General features: G+C 53.1%; 7 protein-coding genes across 7 annotated transcripts; 2 read left to right on the top strand and 5 right to left on the bottom strand.

Annotated features, from left to right (window-relative positions):
- Positions 1–215: 215 nt before the first annotated feature.
- Positions 216–3,977, bottom strand: B0T23DRAFT_75963 (glycosyl hydrolases family 38 N-terminal domain-containing protein). Its single transcript, XM_062841745.1, has 2 exons — positions 1,875–3,977; positions 216–1,819 (listed from the first exon to the last, which is right to left on the bottom strand). The coding sequence occupies exons 1-2, from the start codon at positions 3,768–3,770 to the stop codon at positions 446–448; spliced, it is 3,270 nt and encodes a 1,089-aa protein (XP_062695386.1). The 5' UTR covers positions 3,771–3,977; the 3' UTR covers positions 216–445.
- A 2,745-nt stretch (positions 3,978–6,722) lies between these two features.
- On the bottom strand, positions 6,723–7,500 carry B0T23DRAFT_373532 (uncharacterized protein; the record flags this gene model as incomplete). Its single annotated transcript, XM_062836803.1, has 1 exon — positions 6,723–7,500. A coding segment is annotated over exon 1 (268 nt), but the record flags the coding sequence as incomplete, so codon positions are not given.
- A 2,115-nt stretch (positions 7,501–9,615) lies between these two features.
- On the bottom strand, positions 9,616–10,359 carry B0T23DRAFT_402301 (uncharacterized protein; the record flags this gene model as incomplete). The annotated part of the gene is made up of 3 exons (XM_062838655.1): positions 9,616–9,728; positions 10,101–10,240; positions 10,328–10,359. The coding sequence occupies 3 exons, from the start codon at positions 10,357–10,359 to the stop codon at positions 9,616–9,618; spliced, it is 285 nt and encodes a 94-aa protein (XP_062695384.1).
- A 663-nt stretch (positions 10,360–11,022) lies between these two features.
- On the top strand, positions 11,023–15,364 carry B0T23DRAFT_352782 (muts domain V-domain-containing protein). Its single transcript, XM_062836098.1, has 3 exons — positions 11,023–12,335; positions 12,453–13,281; positions 13,344–15,364. Exons 1-3 carry the CDS (start codon positions 11,373–11,375, stop codon positions 15,302–15,304), a joined length of 3,753 nt encoding a protein of 1,250 aa, XP_062695383.1. The 5' UTR covers positions 11,023–11,372; the 3' UTR covers positions 15,305–15,364.
- On the bottom strand, positions 15,365–17,105 carry B0T23DRAFT_373527 (60S acidic ribosomal protein P0). The gene is made up of 4 exons (XM_062836802.1): positions 16,751–17,105; positions 15,925–16,685; positions 15,639–15,865; positions 15,365–15,422 (listed from the first exon to the last, which is right to left on the bottom strand). Exons 1-3 carry the CDS (start codon positions 16,922–16,924, stop codon positions 15,859–15,861), a joined length of 942 nt encoding a protein of 313 aa, XP_062695382.1. The 5' UTR covers positions 16,925–17,105; the 3' UTR covers positions 15,365–15,422; positions 15,639–15,858.
- A 259-nt stretch (positions 17,106–17,364) lies between these two features.
- On the top strand, positions 17,365–19,429 carry B0T23DRAFT_373525 (uncharacterized protein). The gene is made up of 3 exons (XM_062836801.1): positions 17,365–17,417; positions 17,471–18,922; positions 19,027–19,429. The coding sequence occupies exons 2-3, from the start codon at positions 17,580–17,582 to the stop codon at positions 19,385–19,387; spliced, it is 1,704 nt and encodes a 567-aa protein (XP_062695381.1). The 5' UTR covers positions 17,365–17,417; positions 17,471–17,579; the 3' UTR covers positions 19,388–19,429.
- Positions 19,430–19,581: 152 nt separating this feature from the next.
- B0T23DRAFT_393409 (uncharacterized protein) lies at positions 19,582–21,927 on the bottom strand (the record flags this gene model as incomplete). Its single annotated transcript, XM_062838072.1, has 3 exons — positions 19,582–21,180; positions 21,272–21,335; positions 21,512–21,927. 3 exons carry the CDS (start codon positions 21,925–21,927, stop codon positions 19,582–19,584), a joined length of 2,079 nt encoding a protein of 692 aa, XP_062695380.1.
- Positions 21,928–24,363: the final 2,436 nt, after the last annotated feature.

Here is a 24,363-nt window from a genome sequence, read left to right as displayed (position 1 = left end):
GTTAACACACTTCTTTTGATCATGGAACCCGAGGGCTAGTGATACGGCCGATCATCCCTCCAGATACCCAATCTCCAACAGTACCGATCCGGTCTTATTCCACCACGGCTGTCGCCTTCCCCTACACTTTCTCTTTCTTCCACCCCGTTTATCGAGTTTTCGCCGCCACTATTCTTTCCCCTTTTACTTACCCTCCTACATAGATAATACGCTCTGTCGTTTCCCTCCCTTTGTGGTTTCCTAGCTTTTTTTACTAAATTGACTTCTCGTGGTTCTCGTTATTACCGAAAAATTTCATAGCAATCATCGCATCGTTACAGACATCACATCACTCCCACCGTTTACTCCCCCTTATGCTCACCCAACATAGCTCCATAAGTCGTCCCCACATCCAGCAACCAACCGGAGTCATCAAGAGACACCAAGAGAGAAACAGACTGGAAACTCAAGCCAACTCTAACCGATAACTAGCAACCTCAAACGGCCTCAAATCAACCTCGAATCTCCCCTCCGCCACATCAAACCCGCTGACCTCCTCCAGCTCATCCTCCAGCAAATTGACCTTACTCACCCTCTTGACCGGCCACCTCGTCTCGATCGTTCCCCTCGCGCGTCCACCAAGCGAGTCGTAGATTCTCAGAATCACACTCTGTCCCTTCTTCTTTTTCACCGGACTTTCGGGCGTTTCAACAGAGACATCCTCATCATCCTCAGCGCGCTTGATTGTGTCGAGAATCAGGGATGGGTTCGAGTTATCGGTGAACCAGACGGGTGGTTCCTGTTCGTCGAGGGTAGCGAAAGAGTGCGGAGACTCGAGGAGTTTGAGCGGATTATTGAATTCGTAGGCTTTGCGGACGGTCATGGCACCCAGGGAGCCCGTGTGCGGGAAGATGGCCCAGCGGATGGTGTGCGCGCCCATATCTGCATGAGCGTCGGGGGCTTTGGGGGAGCGGAGCAAGGACAAGCGCATGAGAGAACCGGTGGTGGCGAAGCCGTATTTGGAGTCGTTGAGGATGGACACGCCGTAGCCATGTTCAGACAGGTCGGCGAACTTGTGGCAGCAAACTTCGAACTTGGCCATGTCCCAGGAGGTGTTGTAGTGGGTCGGGCGGCGGACGATGCCGAATTGCGTTTCGTATGAAGCTTCTGTATTACGGATGTCGACGGGGAATTCGACCTTGAGAAATTTCATGGTTTCGTGCCATTCGACGGTGGATTGGACTTCGATGTAGGATTGGAGCTCGTTGACAGCCGCCGAGAGGCTGATGATGGTGGAGATGTGGGATTGCTCGGAGATCTTGGTCTTGGTGATGACGCTGACGCGATGCGTTTTTTCTTCGTGCACTTGGGTCTCGCTGGACTGGAGCTCCTTGCGCGTGTCGAGGTGATAGACTTCGACGTCCCAGGCTTGCCAGTAGAGCGGCTTGTCGTCGAATATGACGAACTGGTTGGCGCGCTGGCCTTCAGGGATGACCTCGCGCCGGTCGTATTTGTCGTAGAGGGACGTGATGGTGCCGGCCTCGACACGGACCTTGAGTCGCTTATTCTCGAGGACGAAAACACCGTTGGATAGCTTGTGGAGCTTGACTCCGTCGTCCTCTTGCACGATTTCGTATTGTTCGAGTTTAAGGAGAGGACCTACACCCTTGGCAAGGGCAAAATCACCCTTGGAAATCTCAACAAGTTCCTCGCGATACCAGGGTAAAGTGTTCAGGGCAATGCCGCGCTCCACGCTCGTGGCGTCTACTTGGAGAACGCCTAATGCCTTGCAGGCATCCTTCAAGAGCCTCTCACCGGTCTTGAAAATTTGAGCATAGAGCTTTGCAAGGGAAGTCAGTAATCCTTCATCACAAACTGATCCAGTCCAAACATACCTTATCCGAATCATCATAGCACATCTCAATTGAGCTGCCAGGAAGACAATCATGGAACTGGCAGAGCAGTGTTGCCTCCCACATTTCGTCAATTTCCTTCTTTGGATACTTGTAGTCCTTGTCCTTGAGCGAGGCAATCGTTGCGAGCTGCTCGATGTCCCTCAGCACAAACTCGGCTTTCCGGTTGAACTTTTTGTTGTTCGCTTGCGTAGTGTATGTTCCGCGGTGCAGCTCGAAGTACAGTTCACCAAACCAGGTAACCAGCGAATCAGCCTTCCGCTCGAGACTATCGAAGAAGTCATCTACCGAACCGCCCAGGGACACCCGTGGTAGGAGACCAACAGTATCGCTGATACCGCGGCAGCGACGAAGCTTCTCTAGGTGCTGCCACGTAGGGCCGCCACCTCCATCTCCCTTGCCAAAGACGAGCAACGACGTGTGATCTTGGTCGAGAGACTTGTGTTGTGACATGCTGCGCTTGACGTCGCCAAAGTGGGCCTCGGCGGTGTAGGTTTCTGAAGGGGGCATGTGGCAGATGACCTGCGTGCCGTCGAGGGCAACCCAGTTGAAGGTTGTGTGGGGGAACTTGTTGATGTTGTTCCAGCTCAGCTTTTGGGTTAGGAAGCGAGTCATGCCAGCGAGGCGGCAGAGTTGGGGGAGCTGACTGGAATAGCCGAAAGTGTCGGGCAGCCAGAATGTTTGGGACCTCTTTCCAAAGTTGCTCTCGAAGAAACGCTGGCCGTACAAGAACTGCCGGACCAAGGACTCGCCGCTGGGCATGTTGGTGTCGTGCTCAACCCAGCTACCTCCGATAGGATGGAAACGACCGTCGGCCACCATCCTCTTGACACGTTCCCAGACATAGGGGTATAGAGTCTTGCACCATTTGTATTGCTGTGCTTGTGAGCAAGCAAAGTTGAGCTCTGGGTAGCGGTCCATGAGGTCACATTGGTTAGACCAAGATCGAGCTACCTTGCGCTTGGTCTCATCCCAGGGCCATAGCCAGCAACTGTCGATGTGACAATGGCCGATACCAAAAACAAGCGGTTCCTTTCCCCTCTTGGTGTCGTATACCCTGGCCGAGTCAACGTCCGGACCAAGGTACTGCTGAGCAATTTCCCGACACTTTTTGAGGGAGTCTTTATTGCCGAGCTCAAAGGCCTCGATAATCTCATTGCACGTCTTCAGCGCCTGATGCTGCTCCCACGATTCACTCGGGAACTCGCGTGCCGCATCACCAATGATCCAGATATCGATGTATAGCTGCCTCGCATCGGGGTTCACAGCCACAATTTCGGCCTTATCGAGACGAAAGTGCTTGTTTGGATCAGGAGGCTGGATGATATCGCCCCCTCCCGCTGCACCAAACATGCCATTGCAGGCCATCTCGATGTAGATGATATGTTCCTTTCCGTCACGGAACGAGTCTGGCAATATCCACTCGGTACGCTCACCACCACCCGTTAAGCCCTGCAGCGGCTTGCCATCATGCGTCCAGACCATGCCCTCGTTATTGGCGTCCCAGTGGAGTTCGAGCAGCCTCTTATCGCGCAAGTCCTCGGGGACCGTGAGGACAACCTTGAACCAGTGGGTCGACCAGGCAGGACCAAACCGAGCGCCGACTTCTGTCTTTCTGAACTCGTGCTTGACGGCCTCGTCAAAGGTTGGTCGATCCTGGTCGGGGGCATCCCAGACGGACAGCTTGACATGGGGCTCGCCCTCGGCGACACCCTCGTACATCATGGCGTTAAGATTGTTGTGCTCCCATTGTCCCTTTGCGTAGAACTGACTGATGCGATCCTTGTAGATGTTGGTGATGTACTGGCCGACCGGCTTGGGTGCGCGTATCGGGTAAGCCGAGATGGGCTTGCTCTGAGTTGCTGATTCCCCGCCCATCTTGATATAGCGCGGGTATATGGTGTTTTGATAGGGGGTTGAGCAGTCGACGGGGACGGGGGAACGAGTATTCTAGGATCTTGCCGGGAGGGCGGGCGCAGATATAAGCTCGAGGAGAGGAATTAGGCAAGGTAGGTTTAGAAATCGTCGGTAGGTAAGGTAGTATGGTTCAAGCGTAGGTCATAACACGACAAGTCATCCAACAGGTTCTCAAAAGTAGCTGAAAAAGGTTAAAGCGTCTGTCTGTTTGGCTATATCTCTGACGAAACTAACGAAACTGGTGTACACATTGGAGCCAACTGGAATGGACGGTATTGGTATTGGTATCGTATGGTTTCGGCTCGCGAGGCCAGCGAACAAGTCTAGCGGGGGGGGAGGGGTCAATCGCGGGTCGAGGGTCGAGAAGGAGGAGGAGGATGATGATGATGATGATGATGGGAGGAGGAGCAGCAGAAGGAGCAACTACGTCTAGGAGTGGGAGGAAACGAAGAAATGCCGGCTTCCACTCTTGCAAACTTGCAAGAGGACTGACGGCGGGACTGACCAACGGGGGGTTGGTTCTCGGATCCAGTCCTCTTGCCAACCTAATGTTTCCTTCCATCGCTGTCCAGGCGAAGCGCTGAATGGCAGGCTGGCAGCTGGCTGGCCCCGAGGTAGGTGGTTAGCCTGGGGAGGAGGTCGGGCTGCTGAGGTGGTCAGGGAGGGAGGGGGGGTCAGGGCCGGTGGTGTGTCAAATCCCCACCCGCCTAGGGTAGGTAGTGCGCAGGTGCTGAGCTGTTCCTGCTCGTTTGTGCTGTCAGGGCTGAGGGTTCAGGTTGTGGCCGGGGTAGATCCGCTGCAAGCCACGCCTGAAACACCAGAAAAACAGCAGGTACACGGGGGGGGGGGCAAAGAGGCGGGAGAAGGGGTCTGGGGACAAACCCGACGCAATGCGGGGAGGATGGAAGTCACTCACATGTTCACCATTGGATCCCTGCCCTGGGCTGATTTGGATGATTTGATCCGCCTGCGGCTGGGCAGTTAAACCCCATTCTTCCTTCCAGCCTGCACTCTGCAGCAGAAAGATGAAGTGAGTGCAACAGGGCAGCGTCTTGTACAGCAACAGTCAATTCGGACCCCAACATCTCTGGAAAGTTTCGAAATGTCGATGCATTACACGCATTACACGCATGTCGGTCGATCCTTTTCCTTCAAACGACGGGGAACCACGACAACATGCCTAGACGTCAACAGTTCCCGTCCCGTTTCAGCAACCGCGTTGGCCGACCATACATCGTGAAACACACTACACTTTCCAGGCCTCAGTTTGGCCGAATCTGAACTACATGATCTTGTCTTTTTTTCTTTTTTCTTTTCTTTTTACATTAAAGGTATAGTTTGCGAACTTGCTTGCAAGAGCGTCCATCCGCCCCTCCAATCTGAAATAGCGAATCAGATACGCTTCCGCCGGGTCGTGTTTCTCATTCTCGCCTTTTCTCTTCACACCTCTGCCAGCATATACTTTGTCAGCGCGGTGAAATTGCATGTGGCGATAACTTTGGTTTTCCCACAGAGAACGGTTGGTATCATGCCCGCCGCCAACCAGTCAAATTCTGCGAGGTGGCGGTACCACGCTAACAAAGTGCATGCCGGCAGACCTGTACAAACAGGTATCCGCGAAGCGCTTGGCCCCCATTTCTGTCAAGGTGGTTTTGATTGTAGATATCTCGGAACAAAGATCAGTCAACTAAGACATAGAATGGAACCTTGACAGCATCTGACACATACACGCACAGAGAGAAAAAGAGAGAATGATAATTATGCCCAAGTCAGGTCTGTACGTCAAGCTTTCAGAAAACGGCTCATGATCGCCAAGTCGCCCTCATCAAACGCAGATCGATGTCTTTGGGTTTGCGTGTCGGTTCCAAACCCGGACACAAACCATGGAAGTCGTTGTTGTATTGATGTCTTGTCTCATTGTCCTGTCATTAATGTTCTTGTGAGACTTAACAACCAACAGATGATGCCCACTAAGAGAAAAGGTAAGAAAGCTTCAATTTGATTCAACCAAAGGAAATGAAAAAAAAATAAAAAATTTCAATTTAGAGGGGGGGTCTAGAAGGGTTCTGCATGCTGCCTGTCTCGTCTGTCTTATTTGGCTTGTTCTGTATGTGTCACACCTCGCTCGTCGTGTGTATATGCAGATTCTTCTGTCTGTATCACCACCACGCCACCGACATCGAACAACCCGTTCTGTCGTCCTGTTGTTCCGGCAGGCATGCCACGACTAGTCTACGGACTCGGTCACTCGAGTTCAATTGACTACAGGTGCGGTCCGTGTTACCATGCAATTTACTTTTTCTGTTGCGAGGATGGGGGAAATGGGGGTAGTACCACCTGTCACAAGACACCACAACACCATCATTATTGGAGATCACCGACGAGATAATTTTCGTCACGACTGGGTTTTGTGTATGTGTGCATCAAGTAGAGTATTGCATTGCTGCTATGTGCAGATGAAAGGTGAGGCAAGGTAAAGAGAGGTATGTAGGCTGAGGTATGCTACGCTATCATCCAAGCAATGTACGAAAGAAAAGGTGTTTTGTGTGTGTGTGTGTGTGTGTGTGTGTGAACCGTGAGACCCCGGAATCAACGCCGCCGCCCCGACCGACAAATGAACCGCGACCGTCGCCGTGACCATGACCCGTTACCCAAAAACGCCCCGGTGTTACCCCTTTCCCTTCACCGTACCGAATCGGACCCCAAAAGCAAACCGACCGACCGACTGAGTTGGCTATAAAAATTCCACCCAAAGAAAAAAACAAACCCATATTGCCCCAGTCCATGTCTCTATATGGTAACCCATCCATCAAACATGTCTTCCACCGTAACACACGATAATGAAGAAGAAGAAAGATTTATAAAAAAAAAAAAAAAAAAAAAAAAAAAAAAAAAAAAAAAAAAAAAAAAAAACCGAAGAGAGAGGCTAGCACAAGACGCCATGCTTCACGAAATCTCGCTCGCACCTCTCTTCCGCCCCGCGCTTCCTGACCCCGTCGTACCCAACTGGACCTCCTCTGACCCCATCCCCTCTGGCGACATAACAACAGCATCTTCCACTTTTGTACGTTGCTGATGCTGCTGCTCTTGTTGATGTTGAGATGAAGAAGGAACAGCAGTCACCTTCACCTTAGGCCCCAGATTGCCCATGTTCCCATATACGCCGGGGCCAAAGCATTCATACCCCACATTCTCCTCTTCATCATCTCCCTCTCCATTTCCTTTCTCTTCCTCTTCTTCTTCTTCTTCTTCTTCATACTCTTCGCCTTCATAGTCGTCCTCATACTCATCTTCAAAGTACTCCTCCTCATCCGAACTCTCCTCGCTATCGCTCTCGTCTAGGTTGAGCACCCCCAAAAGCGGAATGTCGATTCTAGCCAGCTGTGACTTGATCAGGTTATCCGCGATGGTGAACAACTGTGAATCCTTGTCTTCGGTCTTGGTTTCTGGCAACTCAACCTCGTTGCCGCCCAGAGCAAAAATGGCCTCAGCTTGGTCTTGAAGGGGGTCGTGAACTTCTGGTGATGGCTGGGGTGGTACTGGTACTTTTCCCTTGCCTGTTGCCGTCGCCGTGGGTGTGGTGAAAGCGGCGGCAGGAGGAGGAGAAGAAGAAGAAGAAGAAGAAGGAGAAGAAGAAGAAGGTGGCAAAACTCCAATAGGCACATCCAAAACCCACCTCCGTACCACCTCCCCCTTGGTCACCTTTTCTCTTCCTCCTCCTCCTCTTCTTCCTCCTAGTAGGGCGCGCTGCCTCTCCCTCTGCTCCAACCCGCGTTTAAACACCCTCTTCTGTTTCCGCCGCCGCCGTTCGATCCGATCGCGAATATACCAGGCCACCACCAGCATGGTGGCCTGCATCATCTCCTGGCACTTGGCGCGCTGCATGTTGGCCCACTGCTGGCACCGTTGCTGCTGGAAGTTGGCGATGGCTTGGCAGCGTTGTTGGTAGTAGGCGGCGATGCGCGAGGCCATGGCGAGGTATTTGGGGTCCAGGGTGGGGATTGTCGTGGTTGCTTGTTGTTGTTGTTGTTGTTGCTGCTGCTGCTGTTGTTGTTGTGTTGAATCTGCTGGGGATGTCGTCTTCATGCCAAATGGGAGATTTGTCTGTGTCTGTGGTGGTGATTGTGGTACGGGAGCGCTGCTGCTGGACTGCCGGGAGGATACAGGGGTTGGCTGCTGCTGTTGCTGTTGTTGCTGCGCATCTTGCTCTCGTTGCTTTTGTCGTTGCTGTTCCCGTACTTGTTGGGCATGTGCGGCAAACATGTTGAAGAAGGCCTGTTGTCGAGATGTTGTTGTGGTTGTTGTCGTGGACATATCGGGAAACATTGGGCCCTTGCTGAACAACGGCTGCTCCGGCGGAGGTGTTGCCGGGACGTGGGCTTGGTACGGATGCGACATCGGTGCCGCCATCGATTATTATCCGAGTTGTGAGTATATGTGCGAAGGTTTGTTGAATGGCTCGGAGCGATGTTTTGCCCGTTTGAGATACTGGTTTCCCAGGTTGTTGGTGATATAGATATAATGGGGTAGCTGAGGCGATGTTTGGTAATGATAGAGGTGGCTTATTAATACCAAGGGATGTCTCGTAGATCGTTGGCAAAAGGTTATGGACAGCTGATCTTATAGAATAACCTTGCACAAGGAATACAAAGGAATTGACCAAGTTAAACAAACATAAATAGTCTTGGGTGAAGCCTTACGGAGGGTGGGGGAGGAAAGGAGGTCTGATTTATAAAGCAGGCTGACTGACTACACCTGATGGTTGGTACCTCAAGGACAATCATGACTTAGACGTCCCTCGGGCCGCATCCTGGACCCTGGCGGCCACCTACGACGCGCATGCTGGGTTAAGTGGGTTCATGTTATTTTGAGGGTTCATCATTTTTATTTTTTTTACCTTTTCCTTTTCCGGGATGTGAACTTGGGAAAAGGGGGGTGACAGGCGGGCGAGTGCAAGTCTGTTTGGCCATGATGTTGCGGGTGCAGATGGTGGAGTGAAGGCCCAGTCCTGAAGGAGGGAGAGGGAGTTCTAGCCGAGTGCCCAGGCCCGAGGGAGAGACTGCGTTATTGCCAGGATTGGGGCCTCTTTGGGACGCTATCACCGCTATGACTGCTACCAACGGAGCTAACTGGCACAAAAAAGAGCGCTCGCAAGGAGCCGAGAATAGGGTAGGAGATAAGGTGTGGTGGACGGGGGTCGCCAGGATTGGCGGGCGGAGCTGATGAAAATGGTCTGAGAAAGGGTTCGGCAAGGCTGGAAATGGTGGCAGAACTGGTACAACATGGGCAAACATCGGTCGATGCCGATTACTTGCCGACCAGTAGCCACCGAGGCCCAACCATTCACAGCCAGGCCGAGGGGCACAATCGGGCCACACTTGAATCATGCCAGTCAGACGCGGGCATTGCAGTGGCAGCAGTGCATACCGGGCCTCATCCCGGCACCCCTCCCCGGCCTTTGGGTTTCTCCTTTACTCGGACTCCCATGGTGATGAGCATCAAATAACATTTCCACTCGATCCCTATCATTGGATTCATAATCTACGCTTGACTCCCGTCCGGTTCCCAGTTTCGGCTGACACGTTGTCTCGGTTCTCGTTGGCGTTGTTGGTCTGGCCGTTTACAACTCGTTCTCTTTGCTGTTGGTAGGAGTCCGTCCGCACACATCATCGTCCTTCGGAACAGACCGCCGTCTGGTTGCAGCGTCTAGATCGTTGCGAGATCTGAGCGTCATCAACAACGCATCATCCAGTACTGGAACTGGAAACGAAAAACCACTGCAAGACACCTGGACTGTCTCTGGTGGTCAAGGCTGGTCTAGTCGGATCGTGGATTCAGCCGTGACCGTCCTGCTGGTGCCAATGGCCGTTATCACCAATGGTAAGCGTAGTATGTAATCAAAAGACGAGGCACGACATCCTTCCCGCAATCTCTTTTGTCACCCGTTCCAAGCCGTCGTTCGTCCGTTGGTGTCCTGTTCTTATCATTACCATCATCATCATCAAAGGCGAAACAGATCATTGATCGGTAAAGCATGGCATCGCTTAATAACGCGAGACCTGAATCACTCTGATCACCGCACTGGACGGGGCGCGGGTGGCCTAGAGTCTCGGACGTGTTCAGTATGTAGGGTGCGCGCGGGTGTAGCCTGCGCGTTTGTCCAATCTCGCTGAATCCGTTTCGCTCCATTGCGTCCTGTTACGAGCGCCTACCAGCGAAATGGCCGTTTGTGGTGTCAGCGAGAACTGGACCCCGGATGAACAAGTGAACCGGAAAATGGCAATGCGAGACGTCTCGTGAAAGGCCCTTCTTCCCGAGCATGAATCGGATATGTAATTCCCTCCTCCTCCTCAGTTTGACGGTGGACCTTCTGATTGTGCTGGCAGATGGGCCGATGAGCTGTCGTTGAATGCCACATGGAAGGGACCGGTCTGGCAAAAGTGGAATCGTTCCCAGTCAGTCGGGTTATATCGTGACCAGGTCTTGCGGGAGCGGATTCCGGGAGAGGCAAAAATCACAGAAAACAAACCGGGGAAGGGCAAATCATCATCATGACCCCAGAGCCCTCCCGTCCCGTGTTCGCGCATTCCCCATTTATTATCGCCGAGTGATTGTCTCGCGATGCCCGATATCAAAGCAACATTATCGGCATGCATTCCACTTGACTGGCAACACGCAACCAGGTTCCCCAGACCACGTCGCTCAAAATCGGTATAGAAAGAGACGATGTTGCGCTGCGAAGTTCAGTTCGCTGCTAGCGTTGTTGGCCGCGGGGTTGTCAGAGACCCGAGATCGGGTTGTCGGTGTTAGTTGTTCCCGTTGTTGCCTTTTTCGGCGGACTGTTTGTTAGTGCCTGGTGCCGGGACATCGTCCTCGTCCGCATCAACCCCATACCCTGCAATCAGGAAGCTTCCAGGTCTTCTCCAGCAATCTCCGAATGGTTTTCAGGCACAACCGGGGATTGTCCCAGCACAAGCATTACCCAGCTTTTCTGTAGTGTAGTGTACACTACACCTCTGCATGGATGTGTACAAACTGGGAGAAGCGACAACAACCTTGCGGGACGGGATGGGCGTTGAAGCCATGGCGCGCTGGCGTCGGGTCCGAGCGGGGTGAGGGGGACGGCAGAGGAGAAACAATTGTTCCCACTTTCCCTTTAAAGGCAGGGGCTTTCAGTTCCAGGTTGCCGCATTCCCGCACGGCAGCAGGACGCCCCACCACCCGCAAAATGCCTGCCAAGAACCTAATCAACTGCCAGGTCCATGTTGCAGAAGTCCATTTTCGGCCATTTGCACCTGATTGTTGATGATTTCCATGCCATTTTTGTCACTTTTTTGGTCACCATTTCCCCCCCTTCTACAACCGCCACGCCTCACGACATTGATCACGCTTCGTCACGTTGATCGCGGATTTTTACGGCAGGAAAAGTGAAAAATATTCGGAACTGCGCGCCATTCTGTGCACATCTGCCATACTTGGTCGCATCAGTACCGCACGTTTTCTGTCATCGCATGTCAAGGCCCAACCAGGAACCGTCGAAAGGCAACAGGCCATAAACGCCGAATGTTAATGCTTCCCCCGCGCCCAAAACAGGTTCCGCGCCGCTGGATAGCGTCTCTCGGCCAAAGCACTTGTCGCCCATGCGTTGTCAATAACATTCGCACCGCTGCCGCCACTGTTGGACGTGGTCGTGGTGCTGTCGGTGTCGGTAGATATGTGACCACTCAGACCTCGCTCACTTCCGCCGGGTCTAGACCCTCCAGCGTGCTACTTGCCGTCCCCGCCCGGCCCGTCATCGACATCACGCCGTGTTGTCCTCGACTGTTTCAGCTTCAGATTCGCGGCAAAAAGACCCGGACCGTTGTGCAGTTAAACGATCTGCCTCTTCCGCCCGTCGTTGAATCCGCCGTCAACGGCCCTCTTCTAGTGGTGGAGGAGTCAGTCCAGGAAGAAGGCACCTCGACGGCTCGCCGCAAAAGGATCAAAAGGACGATTTTGCAGCTGGATCAGCTACCCGTGTCTCAGACTACTACTCTAACCTCAGATCCGATCCTGGATGCTCAGAGAGATACAGAGCCAGACGAGGACATAGACTCTGGTAAGAGTAAACGGGGCAGGCGGAGGATTGTCAAGTTCGACGATTCATCCACTACGCCAGTTGCTATGCTCGACGAGGCTCTACTGCCCGTAAAAGAAGCAACAGAAGAGGCAGCCGAGGTAGAGCAGAATGAGCCATCAACACAGCGTAAAAGAGACAAGACGAGGACCGTCAGGTTGAAGGAGATCCCTCAGGGCGCCCTCCTTCCCGACGAGTCTTTCCCGCCACCGCAGCAGGAAGACCAAGAACCAGCTTACCCAGCAGTAATCCAACAGCATCGCCACAATATGCAAAAGTTTGACAACTGCGTGTTGCTGACGCGCGTAGGAAGCTTCTACGAGATGTACTTTGAGCATGCGGAGGAGGTCGGCCCGCTTCTGAACCTCAAAGTCTCACAAAAGAAAACGAGCGGCGGCCCTGTCTCAATGGTAAATCCTCTCCGTCTGTCGTTGTGTTCATGTGTGTCTACTATGTCTTTGCTCCCAAGTCAGCTCCAAGTTACTCCCCCTATTTGCACTTTGTTCTGATCATGAACCTTCTTTTAGGCTGGGTTTCCTTTCTTCCAACTTGACCGTTACCTTAAAGTCTTAGTCGAAGACCTGAATCGCCATGTAGCCATAGCGGAGGAGTACAGAAATTCCCCTTCAGAGCAGATCAAATCGGGTGGTTTGATGCACAATCGCAGAGTGACTCGCATCGTCACCCCGGGCACTCTGATCGATGAGAACTTCATGGACCCGTACGCGAACAACTACATTATGGCCATACATCTGCCTTCGAATTCGTTGGAAGGAAGCTCGAGTTTTCAAGAAGCCTTGAACTCCGAAACAGGGCAAAGAAAGGAGTCTCTTGTAGGTTTAGCATGGCTAGACTTATCCACGGGCAACTTCTACACCCAGCAGACGAGTCTCATATCCTTGGGCAGTGTTCTCTTGCGGGTATCTCCGCGAGAAATAGTCCTCGACAAGTCCCTTGAGTCTGCCGAAGGTCACGATATCTTGTCCGTCCTGAACGAGGAGAGATATCCCGTTACCTACTCACCCCAAGGCGAGAATATACAAACCCTCAAGGACTGGGCGCCGATGCTGGACGCAAAAATACCTACAGAAACAGTAATCAGGTTCACGGACGATGAGATCAAGGCAGGCAACGTCTTGCTTCACTATGTTACAGACCGACTTCAAGGCTTGAGCATGAAGCTTCAGCCGCCAATACGCCACGACAACATGCAAATTATGACTATCGACAAGAACAGCATGCGATCTCTGGAGATCAAGAAAACCATGAGGGAAGGCTTCTTCGCGGGAAGCTTGTTACATGCCATCAGAAGGACAGTGACCAAAAGTGGTGCGAGATTGCTTCATGAGTGGCTCTGTAAGCAATCCCTTTTACCGCTTTGTGCCTATGTCGATAGATAAAATCGCTGACCGACTTAGGCGCCCCTTCAACGTCCCTTTCGGTGATAAACTCGCGTCTAGATCTCATAACTCGCTTCATCTCAAACCCAGATCTCAGCGACGCCATCACGGTCCTCCTCCATCGCTCCCACGACACTCAGCGTCTCGTCCAAAAATTCGCTCTCAACCGCGGTGACGCCGACGATCTCCTCCGGCTCGCCAGCACCATCAAGGCCACCGAGGACATCGTCAACCACCTAAAGTCCACCATCTCCTCCGAAGATAATAACCCAGAAGAAGATGATTGCCTGACCAAGCTGATCGACCGCATAAGCCTCGAGCAACCCCTCAAGCTCGCCAAGCGGATCTGGGACGCCATCGATGAGGAAGGGCTCGTCCAGCAACACCAGCTCGAAGATAGCGAGACGGGCGAGATGCTTGCTCTCGCGCAGGAAATCGTCAAGGGCGAAGGGACGGAGGAGGATGGGCGGGCGCTTTTGCCCAAGGGGGCGACGGCCAAGAGTAATAGGGCTAGGGCGGAGCTGACCCAAAACCGAAATCAACAGGAAAAGGATCTGTCAAAAGACAACAGGAAAATGAGTCTGCGAAATTACTACGGCGAAGACAACCAGGTTTGGATCATGAAGCCCAAAGCCAACAGGGCCCTGGCTAAGCTCCACGCGGAACTCAGATCGCTGCAGGAACAAAAGGAGAAGCTCACCGAGGAGTTCCGCGCAAAGTATGCGGCGCCGTCGCTTACGCTGAATTGGAAAGCCGGATTGGGCCATGTTTGTGTCGTTCGAGGGAGGGATGCTCGATTGGCGATGGGAGAAACCAGTCGTCGCACCAGAACATCCAGCAGCAGCAACAGCATGTCCGACCCCATCTCTGACACCACCGACGCCGATGCTGCGGACGCCGATGGCGAACCCATCCCCGAACCCGCCCCAGAACCCGAATCCCTCTCCACCCTCCGCACGCTCTCTACCACCCGGACTACCCGCACCTTCCACCACCCTCTCTGGACGTCCCTCGGCGAATCCCTCGACCACGTCCGGCTCCGCATTCGCTCCGAAGAGACGGCTCTCTTCTCCTCTCTCCGCTCCAATGTGGTAACCTTGCTCATAAAACTCCGTCGCAATGCGCTCGTCCTCGACGAGCTCGACATCGCCACCTCGCTGGCCCGGCTGGCGACGGAGCAAAATCTCGTTCGGCCCATTCTGCACGATTCCTCCACTACCAACGGTTCTCAAGGGATGGGGACAAGGACGGTCATAGTAGGCGGTCGCCACCCCACCGTCGAACCCTCCCTCCTCTCTCGAGGCATGACCTTCCAGAAAAACGACTGCCTAATCGGCTCCCCCGGACAAGGTGCGATCTGGCTGATTACAGGACCGAACATGGCTGGTAAGAGCACGTTTCTGCGACAGAACGCGCTGATTACCATCCTGGCGCAGATGGGGTGTTATGTCCCTGCCGATTACGCGGAGCTGGGTATTGTTGATGCCATCTTCAGCAGGGTCGGGTCGGCGGATAACTTGTATGCGGACCAGAGCACTTTCATGGTGGAGATGATGGAGACGGCGGCGATATTGCGGCAGGCGACGCCGAGGAGCTTTGTGATAATGGATGAGATTGGCAGGGGGACGACACCAGAGGATGGCACGGCTGTGGCGTTTGCGAGCTTGCATCATCTGTTAACGGTGAATAAGTGTAGGGGGTTATTTGCGACGCATTTTCATGCGGTTGGGGATATGCTAAAGGAGCAGGGGTTGGTGGTTGAGGATGGTGCGAGCAGTGCGGGTGCAAGTTGGGGTGTGGCTATGTATTGCACGGATGTGGAGGAGGACGAGAGCGGCGGATTTGTCTATGTGCACAAGTTGCGGAAAGGCATGAACAGGCAGAGCCATGCCCTGAAAGTGGCTCGCCTGGCTGGGCTGCCAGAGCCGGCCATCAAGATCGCTCAGCAAGTATTGGCAGTTCAGGGAGTTGTAGCTTAGGAGTCACGGTGAAACAAAAAAGAGTTCATTAAAGTCACTGTTGGGAATTGTGGCACGAGAATCTGTTTGGTAGTTCAACGATTTTATTGAAAGGGTATCTGAGAGAATCTGGATGTATCTGGAAAAGCAGAGTTAGCCTCTGTATACCCCATGTGTATGATTGATGTAGAGCTAAACAAAAATCGGGGGTGTTTGGGAGTGTCTCATAAAGTAGTTGTTTGTGATGGGTTTTCATCAATGATAATCAGGGTTAAAAAGCTCTTTGATTTTTTTCTAATCATCGACACTCCAAAGGGGAAAGCAGGAAGGATGGTGGAAATAAGCGAAGACTAACCTGATGGGTTTGAGAAAACAAGCAGGACATTTTCACATGTATCCGCACAGTTTCATCAAGATTGCAAACAGACTCATCAGAAGGAGACCACCGAGTTGATGTGCTTAATTGAGTAGCAAGTGATCTATGTAGCTGAGGGCCAAGATCATTCGTCTCTTTACCCAACCTAAGCCAACTTTGCCACGCCTCAAACACTTCAGTCAAGAAGTCAGAGAGACATTTAGTCGCTAGAGAACCAGTTAGCTTTAACGTCGAATACCCAGGGGCACTGTCAGGGAATACGCACAAGAGACCGCCGAAGCCGCCATCATCCTCATCAGACTCCTCCTTCTCCTCCTCCTTCTCCTCGGCCTTGCCAGCGGCAGGGGCAGCCTCGGTGGAAGCGGCGGGAGCGGCGGAAGCATAAGCCTCGGGGTTGGCAATGCGATCCTTGAGCTCCTCGATCTCGGGCCAGCTGATCTCGGTCTCGATAGCGACGGCAAGAACCTTCTTGTAGGCGTTGACGACGGAGTGGATGACGGAGGGAAGAGTGGGGAAGTTGAGAGCGAGCGAGAGGCTGGCAATGGTGGTGATGGCAGTGGAGAAAGCCTTGAGGAGCTGCTCCTCAGAGATGTCAAGGACATCGGAGGGGAAGGTGTTGCCCTGGTCGTAGACCTGAGCGATGCCCATACCGTAGGTGAAGGGAGAGATGTTGAGCATGTTCAACAGGGTAGCCTCAGAGGGGCCGACCTTGGCGCCAGCCTCAACGAGCTTGAGATCGGTGGTGATTTCAATGGTACCACGGGCGATCTTGGTGGGGACACCGAGGGCCTGGAAGAAAGAGGTCTTGCCGGGTTCCATACCGGTGTTGCCAGCGGGGATCCAGACATCGGCAGGGGCGATAGCACCGGCACGAGCGGGGGCAGCGACCTTGTTGGCGAGGATCTTGTCACGGACCTCCTTGAGGTCGCCGTTGGTGAAGACGAAACCAACGTTGCCCTTGACGAAGGGGAGGAGACGCTCGTACTCGGGGGTGTCGACGACGAAGGTCTTGAGGGCACGGCGAACCTGTAATGGGTGTTAATTTCTGGGCTTCCCGAAGCGCGACGCTCTTGCGCCAACGGGCGACATACCATGGTGTTCTTGCCCATCAAGACGACAGCCTCACCGCGGAGGGACTGTCTGATCTCGTGCATCTGCTGAGAGCTGACATTGTCGACGGAGACGATGAAGATGGACCGGTAATCCTCCAACAAGCCCTTCAGCTTGTCGAAGTAACCGGCCTTGTTAGCAGACTTGCCCCCCATATCTTCTTTTAGCACGAAGGCAGGATGTTTAAGGGCAAGAGGAGTTCTCTTGATTAATTTGGTGGTGAAGTTGGAGTTGGTATGGTGACCGGAGGAGAGATTCTGGAAGCCGGACAAAATTTCGGGCGCGCGCAATTGACTTGGTTGATCCGTCTGTGGGAAGCGAGGGGTGAGTGTGGCCCGTGCTGCCGTCGGGGTGCTAGGGCTTGAGTGGGGTTGGCCAATCAGACGGTCAGAAACAACTTAAGCACTTCGACTGGAGTGTGGTCTTGGCAGGTACCCCAGTACAAAATCGTCAAAATAGCGGCATCAGTTGAGCCTCACGGCACTGCAACGATGCTGCAGTGTATGGCTCGCCTGCTGTACAGCCACATGTGGCTCAGTAAATAAGTCTGTTTGAGACTTTCTTCGAAGTTCACTCTCACTCATCAAGCATTTACAGTGACTCGCTACCATATCCGGAGTGAGGCTGCATCACAACTCCGAACATCAAGTTTGTAGACACCTTTCTCATGTAGCAAATGTCGTGTACTAACGCACTCACAGAATCACACTCGAAGATCAAAGACGCAAGTGCACTCGATCTCACCTTGCTTGACCTCAGCATTGAATTTTATATCTACCACCAACAGCCTCTCACGCCTACATCATCAAAATGGCTTTGCCATACCACGTCCTCAAAGTGTGCGACGGCATTGTTTTTGCCGCTCGCGGAAGCAACATTCACTCATTCGACTCCAACTTCAACCCCATCTCAGTATGGAAGTACCCCGTCAAGCAGCAAGAGACCAACGGAGAGAAGGCCGAGAGCGAGACCCCAGCTCCTATCGTAGAAGCCGAAGAATCGCCCGCTCCAGAAGGCCCCCCTGCTAAGAAGAGGAAAGTCGAAGATGGCGAGGTGGTAGCTGTCACGGAAGAGAGCAGGGAGGAATCCAAGGAGGACACCACTGAAGGTCAAACTGAGACCAAGACCGAAAGCCAGACCCAAGAAGTGAACAGACGCAGCAGGCGGCAAAAGCAGAAGCAAAAGACCGAGGGCGGTTGGGCAAAGAACAACAAGGCTGTCCTCGAGAAGCCCTTCGTCCAGGGCATGTACCTCACCACCGACGGCCGTCATCTCGTTGCCATTACCGGGTCCGACAAAACCATCTGGGTGTTTGAGCACGATGGTGCCGGAAACCTCAAGCAGCTGAGCCAAAGAGCCATGCCCAAGCGTCCTTGCGCCCTCGCCCTTACGCCCGACGATAAGACCATTCTCTCCGCCGACAAATTCGGCGACGTCTTTTCCCTCCCTCTTCTCTTTACGCCTTCCGAGCCAACGGCTGCAGCAGCTGCTACCACCACTGCTTCCGAGGTCGCTACCCCCGAACCCACTCCCTCCGCCCCGGCCACTCCCGCTATCCCTACTCCTCCCACCACCGACGTCGCAAAGGCCCAATCCCTTTCTGTCAAGCCGCAAGCCAACGAGCTCACCGTGCACACGCTCCGTAACCTCAAGGCGCTGGAGAACCAGAAGCGCTGCCTGGAGCGCCAGAAGGCGGCCAAGCTCGCCGCCGCCCTGCAAGCCTCGCAATTCGAGCACACGCTCCAGCTGGGTCACGTCTCCATGCTCACCTCGGTGGCCGTGGCCGTGCACCCCAGCCACCCCGGCCGGACGTACATCATCACGGCCGACAGGGACGAGCACATCCGCGTGAGCCGGGGCATCCCGCAGGCGCACGTAATCGAGGGCTTCTTGTTGGGCCACGACGAGTTTGTGAGTCGGGTGTGCATTCCCGAGGCGCGCAGGGACGTGTTGATCAGCGGCGGTGGTGATGACGATCTGTTTATGTGGGACTGGGTCAGCGGTAAGCTGCTGGGTAAGGCGCCGGTGTTGGCGGAGGTGAAGAAGGCGCTCCCGAGCGCTGAGGATGCGGAGAAGGTCACCAAAGTTGCGGTGACAAGGATTTTCGATGTTCAGCAGGGTGAAAAGACGCAGATCTTTGTGATTTGTGAACGGTACGTCAAGTAATTCATACCTTTTTTTTTTTTTTTTTTTTTTTTTTTTTATCTTTGTTTTCCAATATCGGGCCATGTGCATCGGCGGCTGACGGAAATGACAGCATCCCCCTTCTTCTGATCTATACCCTCACCGCCGCCAACACCCTCCAACACACGCAAGCCCTCTCGCTCCTCGGTAACCCGCTAGATGTCGAGTATCTCAAGGCCGAGTCTAAGCTCCTCGTGTCCATTGATCCCAATACCTCGTCCGAGACCCAGGAGGAAGAAGCCAGTAACGGCGGTGTGTCTTCTATCCTCGCTCTGTCATTTGATGATTCCGAGTCGAGCTGGAAGGTGACTATCGGTGGTCTGAAGGCCACGGAAGCGGCTGAGGAAGAAAGCAGCAGTTTGAGTCCCCAAGACTTGCAGAAGCTTTTGTATACCACAGAGAGCTTGAGGAAGACGAATAAAGATGACGAGTAAGTTGGAAGAAATCACCGGATAGATAAAATTGACTCGAGTATACTTCAAGCCTACTTCGTATGCGCTAGATTCCTCTCGCTTTGATCGCCCATTGGCATCTCTCTGCCTAACCCGATATACGTTTGATTTCGCACCTACCCGCTTTAGTCAAAGACCATCAGCGCCCTCCTTCCTCTTCTTTCGCTCAGCTCGTCTCACCTACCACCAACTTGCCAATGGTGATGATGTGCCATATGACCAGGCCTCAAGGTATTCGGCCTAATTGGTTCCCAATGATTCATCCACGGCAACGGTCCTCCACCGCCCATATCCCCCAGTCCTCCTGCTGTACCAGGCTGTCTTCCCGCGCCGCCTGCTCCCGCGGCAGCCCATGGTCTCTCCATGCTAGGCAATGACCTGCCCCCCGCGTCCATCCTGCCCATTCCCATACCCATACCGCTCATATAACCACCCATCCCAGGTGGCCCTTGAAGCCCGGAACTCTGGTACTGAGTCTGGTAGAAATCCTCCTCCCTCCTTGCCGCCATCTCCACCAACACGGCCGTCACGATCTCCGGGTTCTGATGCAACCAGTCCCCGATATCCTCGTCCATTTCTTTTCCATTCGTCATACCCTCCTCATCGCTATGCCCACTCCTGCGTCTCTTTCCGTTTTCATTGATCCTTTCTCCGTTCCCATTATCCCCGTTTCTATTTCCACTTCCATATACATAGCCACTGCTCCTGCTTCTCCAAGGCTGCAAAAACCCCACCCTAGCAAACACCATTTTAAGTAGAGGATCGCTCTCCGGCAGGCCCTCCCATAGCCGCTTGCACAAGAACAGCACCTGCGGCACCGCCGCGTCGGTCCCAGCGCTCTCGAGCATGTCGATTGCGTACCGCGCAATTTCGGCCTTGAAGTCATCCAGCAGAAACTTGTTGGCCAGGATGTAAACGGAGAGGGTGTGTTCGTAGCAGAGAAGCCAGGTGCGCAGGTCAGCGGGGGTGGAGAGGCGGGTGTTGCCTTCTGTTGGGGAGGAGGTGGAGTTGGTTGAGGATAATAGGGGCTGGTTGGAGGAGGAAGATGAGGAGGCTTGAGCGGTTGGCGCGGGGAGTAAGGGTTGAGTGGTGGTAGGAGGAAGTGGTGGCGGTGGCGGTGGAGGTGGAGGTGGTGCTGCGAGTCTTGCGCGACCACCCGGACGTCTCCTATCGGCACCTGCTCCTAGCCCATCACCCTGCAGAAGTCGTTCGAGGTAGGGCCTATGGCGATATTCAGGGCCGGGAGGGTGAGGGAGCGGTGGTCTTGTGTCGGTTGGGGTGTATGGAGTCCCGATACCGGGCGGTGGTAGAGGTGATCGCGGCGCATAGCAAGACCAGCAAGGGGGACCGGGTTCGACGACACAGCGGGGACAGCCGCAGTTAGGCCGGTGACGGCCGGGATGTTTTCCGTTCACGCGATCCCATTCCCGCTGTCTTTCCCTTTGCTGGCGCCGGCGTAGAGCAGTAGCAGCGCTCAGGTCCGTGTCTAGCTCGGAGTCATCTGAGTTGTTGTTATTCTCAGAGTCTAGTCCACCAGCGCCGCCGCCGTTGGTTTCCATGGCATCTTTGCCTTTTCCCTTTTGTTTATCGGGGACCAGGACTGATGCAGCGGGCTTAGTAGGTTCGAATTTCCCTTCGTATAAAAAGGCGATCAGGTAATGGAAAATTACAGGGTCTTCTTCGGGTAGCTCGATTGACTGGGTCTCTGACTCTTTGAAGTTGCCGCAGAGTGCTTTCTCAAAGTATTCGACCTTTAGGAGGATATGCTTATGGACCTGAGTTCAGGCGGTAAGGCGGTAAGTCAATTACCCTGAAAAAAAAAAACCCTCGAAAAAAAGTAGGTTGGGGAAAGATGGTTTGACACACGTAAAATATTTGCGCCTGAGGCGCCTCTCCTACCCGAAGTGGGATAATCGTTGAATTATAACGTCTATGTGTGTTTTTTCATGTTAGTTATATTCTCATCGCTTGACTTCACAAACTTTGACTCTCTAAAGACAACCTTCTCAATACCAAAAAGATGACCTGCTCGCAGAATATTGCGCTGGTCGTCACAACACCTATATGCGATTTCCTAAACGATCGATGAAGAAGCTCTCGACTCACCCATCAGCAGTACTCAACCAGAGATCTTCCTTCAAACTCAATGCCGCCTCCCTATTTCTGCCACTCGTTTCCTCCGGCATCGCTTCCAAAACCATGACATTGGGCGCGCGCGATCCCGGTTCCCTCATCACATCGCCCAGTGTCTGCGGCCTTCTCATCGCGTATTGCTGGCTTTGATCCTCGTTTTCCACGATACTTGCGCTTGAGTCTTCGTTTCCGTAGCCATTACCGCTGCTGTTGCCATTCCTATTGCTTCCTTCGCCATATTGGTTGGGGATCTCTTCTATCTCTCTCCTGCTATTGCTGCTCCTCTCGTCGTTGATCGTATCATTAGCTCTCATCGAACTAGAACTCGATGAGCTGGGCTCCGCGGTTGCAGAGACGCCACCAGAGTCTGGGGAGTTGTGTTGATTCATGTGTGAGATGAAGATGAGATCTAGATTGTGCTCTAGTTGTAGTTGAAGAGGTAGACAGCCTGGTATCTCTATTTCCGTCGGTGTCACTTGTTGTATAAATAGAGGTTAGCTGACAGAAAGAAGCAAAGAACGGAAGAGAGGAGGGGCAACGGGAAGGGGGAGAGCTGTGACGTGCAATGAGAGTAAAAAGGGACTGGGGTCCTTAGAGCATAAATGATGGAACGCCACAGCCGCGACTAGACTAGACCGTATGTACGTGACTGGGAGGAGCTTACACAAACTAACAAAAAAAACAAGGCACCTTGGTTTTGTTCATGTAAAATCCTGTATCAAGGCAAACACACGCGCAGGGCAGGTAGGCAGTGTAGACACCTAACTAGGTAGGAACCGCTCAGCCCGGTCTCCGGTTCGTTCGGGGCTCGCAAAGCTGTGTTGTGCGTGTAAGTTGCGTGTGCTGTGATGGTCAGTGGTCTGTCTATATGCGCCCAGCGGCCACCCACGGGCATGTTGTGTAATGCAAGCATTCTTCGAGATTGGTGGTCAACTCCCGTGACAATAGCCAATGAGGGAAGTGAGTTGTAGAGGTAGTATTGTGGGTGTGCTCAAGATCAGGAGCTTGGTTTGATTTGCCGGGCTGAGGATGTGGTGTAAAGGGAAGGAAGCGTGAGAAGATCAATCGGGAAATCTTGGAATAACGACTTATACTGATACACGGACTACACCTCTCTGGCTTCAACTTGTGGTCCGATGAACTCATTGAGTTTCCGTAGTAGTGTATGCAGGTGCATCATTCGTCGCCGAAAACAACCCCCTTGTAATCCGATGCCTACATGTGGTATTCAATCCAAAGATTAGTATAGTACCAGTTTTTCTCAGGCTACCACAAACACCCCACAAACGGAACAAAGAGGCCGTCCATCCCATCATCGACCGCGGGGTTTCGGAGTCTCGAGGTCTCACCGGCAACACAGATTCCCACACTTCTTTCCGCTTGCCTGACTATGGTGCACATCATTTTACATCAAGTGACTGTGGTTCCACGGGTTGGCCCCAGGGATAAAGTAGACGGGGGGTTACGGTGTTGCTGGCTCGGGTGGCTAGGGTACATTTCGGTCAAGATGCCTGCCTATCTGGTGATGTTGGACAAAAGCCATCGTCCCAGGCCGGTTTCTATACTCTACGACTCTACTATCCAGGGAACCTACCTAGGTATGTGGCGTACTGCATAAAAATTCTGCACTTCTCTTTCCTTCATGTTCCTTCCTTCGTTCCTTCCTTCTTCCTTCTCCCGTGATCCGGTGGAACGCAAAACAGTCAGTGGCTGGCCCAAAAGACCCAAGAGTACCTAGGCAGGGACCACCGGCACCCAGCATTGGTTGTGTTGTGGGGGGTATATGCCCGCCTATGTGCAGTTATTGCTGCACTTTGGCCATGACTCACCACCAGGCACCTACCTATGTTGTTGGGTACATGGCTACATCCACCCCGAATGCCCTCACACACAATTCTCTGACAATCTGAAGTAGTGAAAGAAGGCTGCAATGAGCAACTAAAGCAGAGACCATCACTTGTCCTCGCGCTGACAACGGCCATGAGAACTCGTTCGGTCTTACTTACTGGGTTGTTGCCCATGCTGACGGCCCAATGAAATTCCCACAAATTTACAAAAAGGGACAGGTAGCCCATGCTGTGCAGGTCGAGAAAGAAATGAGAGAGATGCAAGATTACATGTCCATCGACATGACATGGCGCATCTTCGTTCTCTTGCATGAAGCAGAACAAAGAAGATGTGATGGACATAGAGGCAAACGGAGGTCATACAAGACAAGGTCCCCTGTGCCTCTAACCCTGGTGATACACGGGCTAGGTCGAGAGAAAAACATCAAGTTTCCAGCGAGGAGAGGATGGTAGCTGTCGTACCACTTCAAAGGAAACACCAAACCCAGAGTGGGACCACACCCACACACGCCACAACGTATTGACCATGGCTATGGGTGTAACACGGACGGATAATGAAAATGATCAAGTTCTGGAAGATGCCTGATACATTTACTTCCCTAATTGCCTATGCCTACCTTGTCTCTCCCTAAAGCAGGGTCTGATGAAGTGATTGTGGCTGGCTTGGCGACCATTTTCCGCCGCGGCGAGGAGGTTTCTTTCAAGGCCTGCTGATTGATACCAATGCGGGATTCCCTTGTATGTGTCCATCCCATCGTGTTAGGTATGATGAGAAGTACAATGTGGCCTGATTGACTTTTGACCGGGCCGGATGAGAAGGCTAGGTATAGGATTTTCGACTACGAAGCCGTTCCATTCTTCCCGGCTGTTGGGACCAGAGTCCTTTTTTCTGTCTTTCTTTCACTCGAGAATCCAGACTGCTGATCGGCTTGAATTGCGACCATACATATGTGCACACTGCCTATGCTGTGAACAGGC

This window comes from Neurospora hispaniola (assembly GCF_033458365.1).
Source record: "Neurospora hispaniola strain FGSC 10403 chromosome Unknown B0T23scaffold_2, whole genome shotgun sequence".
Taxonomy (NCBI): domain Eukaryota; kingdom Fungi; phylum Ascomycota; class Sordariomycetes; order Sordariales; family Sordariaceae; genus Neurospora; species Neurospora hispaniola.
This window is presented reverse-complemented; position numbering and strand designations above follow the sequence as displayed.